Genomic DNA, 10,131 nt, shown 5'->3' on the forward strand with positions numbered 1-10,131 from the left:
TGCAATGACTGGTTTATCTTCCGGTAAGGTCAGGTATTTAAGGGCAGACTTTACCTGAATATAAACCAGTCTTTACGCATGGGATTGACGTTTGAGGTAAAATATAGCATAATATGAAAACACAAGATGAGTAATTAATATTTATTACATTGAATTATTGCGTTATAAATATCCCTTTAAAGTGGACGTGTCCGTTCATGTCTATGAATATGAAAAGGATTGTGTGCACACAATGAACGGACACGTCCACTTTAAAGGGATATTTATAACGCAATAATTCAATGTAATAAATATTAATTACTCATCTTGTGTTTTCATATTATGCTATATTTTACCTCAAACGTCAATCCCATGCGTAAAGACTGGTTTATATTCAGGTAAAGTCTGCCCTTAAATACCTGACCTTACCGGAAGATAAACCAGTCATTGCAACTATGAGGGAAATGCAACTAAGTACCATTGACCGGGGTGACTTTCAAATGCAGGGGCGACTTTAAAATTCTAGTTTTTAAGCCATAATATATATTTATGCGAGATTTTTTACAGTAGGTGAATATGAATATATAGTAATCTAACTAGTTACAGGAACATTTTCAGTAAATAATGAATAATGGTAATTCTATGGCCGTTTTAAATCTATCAAAGTAACCCCAAATTTTCCAAAGTCACCCCGGTCTACGGTACTCTAAAAATACAAGAAGTGAGTCTAGAGCTTGATTCACTAAACTTATACCAATGAACTATCTTTTATGCATGACAGGCGAAAGTATCTCTTTATCTCAATTAAAGCGATTTACCAGTTGAGAGATTAAATATTACTTACAGGTAGTGCAAGTCATTAAGTATGAGTTAATTGCATAAATATGTTTTACTCATCGAATTATCCAGGACCATTCATTAGTTTAGTTGCGCCGTAATTCATTATAAATCATCATTCATTATATCTATAACTAATGTAAGTAAAAACCAAGATAATCATTAGTTGATTACTTATTCTATAAAAGAATCCTAGGGCAGCCAGTTGTCAACTCCGGTTATATCTCCTAATTTTCAAATGCTTAGGTAACGAGAAAGTACCTACTTATACTAGATTACTGACTAGTGCTCAAACTTAGCTACTTTCTACAAGAAAATCACCACTCAACTTCTTAACAATCTCTTAGTGGTAGGCCCTTTTCAAAACTTTGCTATGAAAAAACTCCAGGCGCTCAACACATCTAACCAACTTCATATATTAACTCATGAAGTGTTAACATAACAATAATATCAAATATGTAAACTGTAGATAAAACATGATAAAACTAACAAAGGGCCGTCCAACTGACATAAAACAAGTCAGCAAAAGTGAATGAAACAACCAAGAATAGCCCTTAATGGTTTGTGAGACAGTTGTTGTCAAACGCAATTAGATAGCTTGATTGATTACTGTGTGTATAAATATTATAACGGTGGTTATATTAAGTCAGCTGTGATATAATTGAATTATGAAGATAAATGAGCTTTTATCATTTCTGTAATTCATTCAGTACTTGCTAGTTTTGATTAGCTTTAACTTAACTGGCCGACGTTGCCGTATTATCTTTTCTAATGCGTACACAGTAGTTTAGCGAAATCCCATTCTCGTTTATACAAGATGCATCAGACACGACTCGTACTTTGGATATGGTTCGATTGTTATAGATGACAACATGATGAGGTAAGAAGTTAGTATCTTTTTCACTTAAAGATGTTATATGACCTAGTTGCTTAAAGGGGGGTTTGTCTACTGACTGAACTGATAGGTGGTGGTTTGTCACGTAATCACGTGATAAAACAATGCTCAATTTAATTTAGGCTCGTTAAAATCGCCTCAATGATTAGTAGACGAATGTTTTAAGAAATGTACTTACAGTGGACATAAGCATTTATTTTTATTATAACCTTATATTTAATTATTTAAAAAAATATTTACTAATTTGGTCAGCAAGTAGATTTATTTGATCATTTAATATCAAAAGCCATAAAGCTTACTTATAGGCCTAGCAAATTTTAAATTGAAATAAATAAATAAACATGCCTACATTAGTTAATTTTCGATTTAATTGTATATGTGGTTGGTCTGCGTTTTCTATCAAAAAACTTTGTACATATTATTTGATACCCTAACCTTGTTCTATACTTATACATTGCCTACCATACTTAACATTGTCTGGCTTGAAAAACAGTCTTTTTCTTACTTACAGTGTATGTATCAAAAACCTAATATTTATCGAAAATCAATGACACTCGAAAATAACACGCCTTATAAGTGGTCCACTATTCTCTAAAAATAATAGCAGTTTTATGCATAATTAAATTGTGGTAATTAAAATTAATGACATCTAATTTGGTAGAAACGCTGAATTACACTGATTTAAACTTTCACGATTATTAAACATTATCAAACTACACAACGGGACTTAATCTTAAAACTTGAATATGCGATTAAGTCCCGTTGTGTAGTTTGATAATGTAAAAGCTGAATTGTTCAATACCCATCCTAATTACATATATAAAACAAATCACGCGCACTCAAATACCTAATTTAAGACTTTAAGCTTATACGAACAGGAACTATAATCGCGTGCTCGTAATACTAATGAGGCCTACTTGTGCATTTCAATATCATTAAGAGATAGTGGACACACCATTTTGAATCAGTCGTGACAACTAGAGGGTGTCAATCGGGCATTTCATTAAAAGTTTTCAAATTTCAAACTTTAGAATTCGAAATTTAAACGTGCCAGTGATAAATTTTGAACGTTAGAGTTCGGATAGGATTCGAAATTTTAATGCGTTCGAAATAGTGTGTAGTGTTCCAAAATGAAATTGTGGTGTGTGTTTTGTTTATTTTTGGTTGGTTTGGAAGTTGGACTTGTGGATGGCTTAAAAGCTTCGCAGAAGGGTGTATGTGTGTCAAAACATACGTGAGTATTAGCTAATTTACTATGCATAAACGAATCAATTAAATTGCTTGATTTTATAAAAATACACAAAAAAGCAAGATAAAAAATTGTGCACTTTCTATAATTTTTAATAAGCACTAATATTAAGAGGTGGATTCATCATAATATTTAGTGACGTCACTAGATAGGTACGTCGCCTATGAAAGTGTAGACATCATGAATGTATTTTTTTCTGTAAAAATACTATCTATGGTTTAACGTAAGTTTGACTGCTTTAGTTGGCTATTTTCTGCGTATGAATATGGGAAATGTTTGTAAACTGAGCTTTCTTTTGTATGCCAACTGCCGCGGCATCGTTGTTGCCGCCGCTGTATCCATCAATTTCCTTGATAAAATAATCTTTTTTCGAGTGACGGAAATCGCGATAGAAAAGCGGCGGCGAACGTCATTAATTTTATCAAGAAAATTGCATATACCTCCAGCGTCGGCATCAATGACGCCGCAACAATAATGTAACAGTTAAGGGGCCCACTGATTAACAGTCCGCCGGACGGTATCGGCCTGTCAGTTAGAACAAAATTTTGACAGTTCCGAACAACTGACAGGCCGATACCGTCCGGCGGACTGTTAATCAGTGGGCCCCTTTACATTGACATCCGAACGTCACCTCAATAGGTACCTACTTAAGCAATGAGGTGGTCGTCACATGTGACGTCGCCAGGATATGCACGTAGATGTAAAAAAACAAAAGTGATTGAGACTCTCGCATCGAGGGTTCCGTGGGTCACATGTTTCCAAATTATTACAGAAAGAACAGGATTTAAACTTTAAAAATCTGATCTTAATTAGATTTTATTATGGTCGTGTAGAGTGCGATTCATTTCAAATATATATACAAGAACAGGTCAAGAACAGATTTTAAAGTATGTATAAACTCTGCACCGTAAAGAGAAACTTTCTCAAAAAATTGTAAACTGTAGCATATTAGGTACTAATCTACTATTTAATTTTAAGTTTTGTTATCACCGGGCAATTGTTAAGTGCTTTAAAACACCCATGAGACTTAATATTAAAATAAGTTCAAAACGGGTAGCTCATTTAATTTCAGAGATTCTGATTATTAAAGTATTTTAACAAATTAAATTATTTCAGAAAAACATTTTAATTTGTTTTTATCAAGTAGAAACACTACTATATAAATTATAAACTGGAATAAATGACATAAGTATACTAAGAAAAACCGGGCAAGTGCGAGTCGGACTCGCGCACGAAGGGTTCCGTACCATAATGCAAAAAAAAAAAAAAAAAAAAAAGCAAAAAAAAAAACGGTCACCCATCCAAATACTGACCACTCCCGACGTTACTTAACTTTGGTCAAAAACCGGGCAAGTGCGAGTCGGACTCGCGCACGAAGGGTTCCGTACCATAATGCAAAAAAAAAAACAAAAAAAAAGCAAAAAAAAAAACGGTCACCCATCCAAATACTGACCACTCCCGACGTTGCTTAACTTTGGTCAAAAATCACGTTTGTTGTATGGGAGCCCCATTTAAATCTTTATTTTATTCTGTTTTTAGTATTTGTTGTTATAGCGGCAACAGAAATACATCATCTGTGAAAATTTCAACTGTCTAGCTATCACGGTTCGTGAGATACAGCCTGGTGACAGACGGACGGACGGACGGACGGACGGACGGACGGACGGACGGACGGACGGACGGACGGACAGCGAAGTCTTAGTAATAGGGTCCCGTTTTACCCTTTGGGTACGGAACCCTAAAAATCACGTTTGTTGTATGGGAGCCCCATTTAAATCTTTATTTTATTCTGTTTTTAGTATTTGTTGTTATAGCGGCAACAGAAATACATCATCTGTGAAAATTTCAACTGTCTAGCTATCACGGTTCGTGAGATACAGCCTGGTGACAGACGGACGGACGGACGGACGGACGGACGGACGGACGGACAGCGAAGTCTTAGTAATAGGGTCCCGTTTTACCCTTTGGGTACGGAACCCTAAAAACCACCTACCGCGCACCTGCCGCGATAGCAGAGGACGCTGGTTCGATTCCATCAGCCTGGGGCACTAGAGGCCTTGGTCACTTTTTCTTAGTATATGTAATTTATTCCAGTTTATTCTGATTATTGTTTTCAAACAACTTTAAAAGGTAACTATAGTAGGGCATTAGTAAAAGAGTTATGTTACCATTTTAGATACGGAACCCTGAAGCTCATTAAACATGCATTAGCCTTACAATGGTGATTCTTCGATATGCATTTAAGCATATATGATAATAAGTATACATATATTTAAATGCGTACGCGTTGTGAGCTTGTACGACGACCCGCGACGGAAGTCCACGGATTTAGCACATCCTGTGATACAGGAGAATATAAAGGGCCTTAATTGTGTTAAAATATAAAATGTAATTGCCTTAGAAACAAGCATTCAATTCATCACACCCTGGAACGCAAATGTTTGCGCAACGTGCGGTTTTAGAGGAATTTCTTTCCGCGAACGTTTCGGCGAAATCCGTTGAACTCCCTGCTAGGATATTCTCAGGGACTATAGTATGGGGTTCTTCAAGTAAAACTTATTTACTTACTGACTTCGCTGGCTCAGCGACCCTGAGTGGATCTTGGCCTCCGAGGCCTCCGACACTAAATATATTTCGCCACTCGTTCCCATCCTGTGCGATCTGACGACGTTCAGCCGCATGGATGTCACACAGGTCTTCAAGTAAAATGAACACGTTTATAAAGGCTTGCCAACGCGCTTGTGCCACTTATTATGAGGCGAATTTATGCCAATTTGCCATCGACGTAGCAAAAAACAAAAGTCCTCGTTCATTTTGCTTACAATTAAGTTCATGTGGTACCATCGCCCACGCTGTTAACTGTACATCGGTGGACCTTATGCATTTTGTAATAAGGTCCACCGATGTACAATTAGGACAGTTGCTGTTTGTACAGAAAGAGATAAAAATTACTTGTACAACGAGTTAACGTCCTAATCTGTCAGTCTTCATGATAAATTTCTTTTTATCTGTATCACTGTAATGTTTTTTTAATTGCAGTGTGACGAAGACGAGACCAAAGACGATACTGGTGCCGACGGGAAAATGGTGCGGCACCAGGAAATGCACCGTCAAACAGACGCGCAAACAGGTACAAACACAAATAAGTAGTAGGGTAATTGGCCAGTAACTGGCCACTGTTATTAATTGGCCACCCTAAACTAAAAATGAATTCTATTCACCTATAAACAGAATTCATTTTAGTATAAGGTTTAAATAACTGGCCAGCCTTCAATAACTAGCCGCCTTATACTAAAATAAGTTTTTGGCAAAAATTTCATTTTTGGTACAAGCTTTTATCGCTGACTGTACTTTTCTTACGACAGATAACTAATAATCATCGAGACAATTCTAAAAACCCCTAACACAATTAGGTTGCGTTGTTTCATCACAGAGTTCCTATGGCCACCTCCTGTCTCCATCATCAGATCAGTTCGACAGTACCATATTATTGTATTGTCATCAGAACTACATACAGCTGCCAATTTTCATGACGCTACGATCCTTGGAAGATGGTTAAATTAGTTACCTTAGATTCCATTACATAGTTACATACAGGTCGACCTAATAAAAGCTTGTTAATGAATTCTATTTATAGGTGAATAGAATTCATTTTTAGTTTAGGGTGGCCAATTAATAACAGTGGCCAGTTACTGGCGAATTCCCCTTTAAATTACATAAAGTCGAACAAATACGCTATCTACACGAGCTCCGAGGATTAGTTGAGTCGCTTAACTTCAAACTCGGGTAAATCCATCTGTCAGATTATGCGATTTTGGTATTAAGAAATGGTAATAGGGTAGATACTTGCTGCGAGGGTCGAATGGATTTACCCGAGTTTGAAGTTCAGCGACACAGTTAGGAACTCTCAGTAAGTACATGGCGCGGCGTACACCCTTCCGCTTCCTCGGGTTAAAGTGGGAAGGAGCTTGTGCTGATGTTGTACTTCTAAACCAAAAAATCTTATTTTTAATAGCCCGTTATAGTATCCCACTGCTGGGCAAAGGCCTCTTCCCTTGATTTCCACGACTCCCGTCCCGTTGTTGAGATTTTTCCGGCCGGAAGGTGTCCCGCCGTATAAAATCTTTAATAATAAAAAATATATTATTTGCGAAAAGTAAAAATATCGGGAAATTCGGGGCCGTAAAGTTGTATTCAAAACTAGAGTTAATTTAGCTCTGCGTGCCGGCGTTACCACTTACCACTTTACAAATACTGTAAATTTTATTAAATACTCTTTAATATCTCTTTAATTTTTTTCAGTCTCATTTACAATTTTACAAAATATGCAACTTGTATGTACTTAACTTACACCATCTTCACTGTACTACTAGAGAACCTACAATCATTTTTTTGGTTGTTTTGTTCTTGATAGTGTTGTTTGTCTTGATAGTGTTAACTATTGGTGGCTTCAGAACACACCAACGTTTTTCCTAATTTTCGAAATAATAACAGTCTTTCATGTTCTTAGGTTTTTAAATCCAAATATGTATTTCCTAAAACATCTCCCCTTTTCAGAAATACACCATAGTAACCAACCAGCTGATGTGCTGTAAAGGCTACGTCTACACCAGCGGCACCGACTCCTGCGCACCGGTCTGCAGCACCGGCTGCGCCAACGGCACCTGTGTAGATCCCGACGTATGCCAGTGCGCAGCGCTTCGCTACCTCGACCCTAATACTAGAAACAAATGCCTACTACCCACATGCGATCATGTCTGTGTAAATGGCTTCTGCTCTGTGAATAATACTTGTGTGTGTAATGAAAATTATTCTTCTTACAACGCAACACATTGCGCGGTAAACTGTGCAGAAGGATTTGAAATTGACTCTTCTTTAAACTGTGTTCGCAAGTGCGAAGCGCCTTTATACCGCCATAAAGACAAATGCCTAACGCCTACATGCGATCATTTATGTGTGAATGGATTTTGCTCAGTGAATAACACTTGTGTATGTAAAAATGGTTTTATAGCTTTTAACGCAACACATTGTGCGGTTAACTGTACAGATCAGTTGGACTCTAACTGTGCTTTTAAATCTACACTTGACAGTGTGTGTGATCATGGATATAAACTTAATAGAGGTAAATGTGAACCAGTGTGCGAACCTCCCTGTGTTAACGGACGCTGTGTAGAACCGAATGTGTGCGAGTGTGACAAAACACTTGTAAAGAAGAATGGTAGATTGTGTCAAGATAGACAATATGGGTGCGGAGAGTGCAGATCTGATGGGACTTGCTTGATGACAACAAGGTTAGTACTTATACATACATTTCTTTAAATTTATTGACCGAGCGAAGTCTTAAGGGGCCCACAGATTACCAGTTTGTCGGACGATGTCAGCCTGTCAGTTAAACGCAAAGGGTGACAGTTCCGAACAACTGACAGGCTGATACCGTCCGGCGAACTGTACGGTTACCATCAGTTTGTCACTGACATAAACGCCGTCGAGAACGTAATTTACTTTCTATACATCTCGCTCGCACTCGCATATTAGTGCAAACGGGATGTATAGAAAGTAAATTACGTTCTCGACGGCGTTTATGTCAGTGACAATCTGATGGTAACCGTACTGGTCCTTGAAGTATTCATAAAACAATATAGGCCTCAAGTGTTTAGTTAGTTAATGTTTTATCCCTTTCTTACTAATACCTAAGTCAAATAAAAATTGAATAAATAATAAAAGCCAAGCCATTGTTTTTAAACCAAGGATAGCAAAGTCAGGGCTTAGGGGTTTGGCTTTTGAGCTACCTTGCGCTACTTGAGCTACTTACTTGAGCTTACCACGGAATACATAAGTACCTATTTGTTCTGTGGAGCTTAGGGATCATTAATAATTACATCACACAACATTTAAATTTTTAGACTCCCCCCCCCCATTGTCACACTATTTCACAGGAAATAGATATATATTTAATACGCACTGTAACACTTAGCTTACTCGTACTTAGACCCCCCTCTCCCCCTGGTGCTGTGACGTAATATGTGGATGAACCCTTAGAGTCTGACACGGTCTTCCAGTGTAAAATTGTCTTTATTTATTTTATTTTTAATATCAGTTGTCCGCCATTAAGTGTCTATCAGACCCTATTTTATAATGCCAAGTTTTAACGTCAAAAACTAAATACAAATTATACGTATAATTCCATTGTAAATAAGCTTTTATCACGCAACCAGAATACGTCTTTAAGCTTCCTGGCCCTTTGTTAACCAATTCTAAGCCTTATAACAACGAGATAAAGTTCACTATTGGTTATTTAATTATAAAGCCCTTTTTGCAATTGTGATACTAACGTCCTGCCGCATTGATAACAGCGATAACCTTTGCTCGGGATGTTCTGGGCTTGAGATCGCTTCCCTATTGATTTTATTTATTTATTTATACTTTATTACACAAATTTACACAAAAAGAGTACAAATGACGGACTTGACGCCTTGAGGCATTCTCTACCAGTCAACCATTGGGCTAAACAGAGACAGTTAGTTTGGTGCAGGATTGTAAATAGTGGATATGAGAATAGACACAAGTCGAGACTACATACTATGATACTATACTTACTTAATTTAGGTACTTAATTTTAATGTATGCATTCATAGAAATTCACTGTTGTAAGAGGAAAGGGAACTTACTCCATACAAACGTAGTCTCCATTTTCCTCTCTTACATAATTTGATGTATATTGACCATAGCTATGCCCCTACGTTTGACTTTTTTAGATTATTGTAAAAATTGGGTGCGAAAAACAGATTTCATACAAATTTTTAAATGCTCCTAACTCTTATAATAATTAAAAAATAAAAATAAAACAAACGTAGGAGAAGTGTTATTTATACGTCATAATTTCATAGAAGTTTGACGTTTAAAATGACATTTGCACTGCGTGTGCTATCAAAATCGCTGCAGACTTTTCTTGGTCTAACTATAGCTATGGTTGATATACTTTCTTTTCTTCCTCGCGTTATCCCGGCATTTCGCCACGGCTCATGAGAGCCTGGGGTCCGCTTGACAACTAATCCCATGATTTGACGTAGGCACTAGTTTTTACGAAAGCGACTGCCATCTGACCTTCCAACCCAAAGGGGAAACTAGGCCTTATTGGGATTAGTCCGGTTTCCTCACGATGTTTTCCTTC

The 10,131-nt window shown here is 37.0% G+C and overlaps 1 protein-coding gene across 1 annotated transcript; it reads left to right on the plus strand.

Moving 5' to 3' along the window:
* The first annotated feature begins 1,688 nt into the window (after positions 1-1,688).
* Positions 1,689-8,279, plus strand: LOC134792283 (epidermal growth factor-like protein). Its single transcript, XM_063763552.1, has 3 exons — positions 1,689-1,696; positions 6,000-6,090; positions 7,518-8,279. The coding sequence occupies exons 1-3, from the start codon at positions 1,689-1,691 to the stop codon at positions 8,277-8,279; spliced, it is 861 nt and encodes a 286-aa protein (XP_063619622.1).
* Positions 8,280-10,131: the final 1,852 nt, after the last annotated feature.

This window comes from Cydia splendana, chromosome 7 (genome assembly GCF_910591565.1).
Source record: "Cydia splendana chromosome 7, ilCydSple1.2, whole genome shotgun sequence".
In the NCBI taxonomy this organism is placed as follows: domain Eukaryota; kingdom Metazoa; phylum Arthropoda; class Insecta; order Lepidoptera; family Tortricidae; genus Cydia; species Cydia splendana.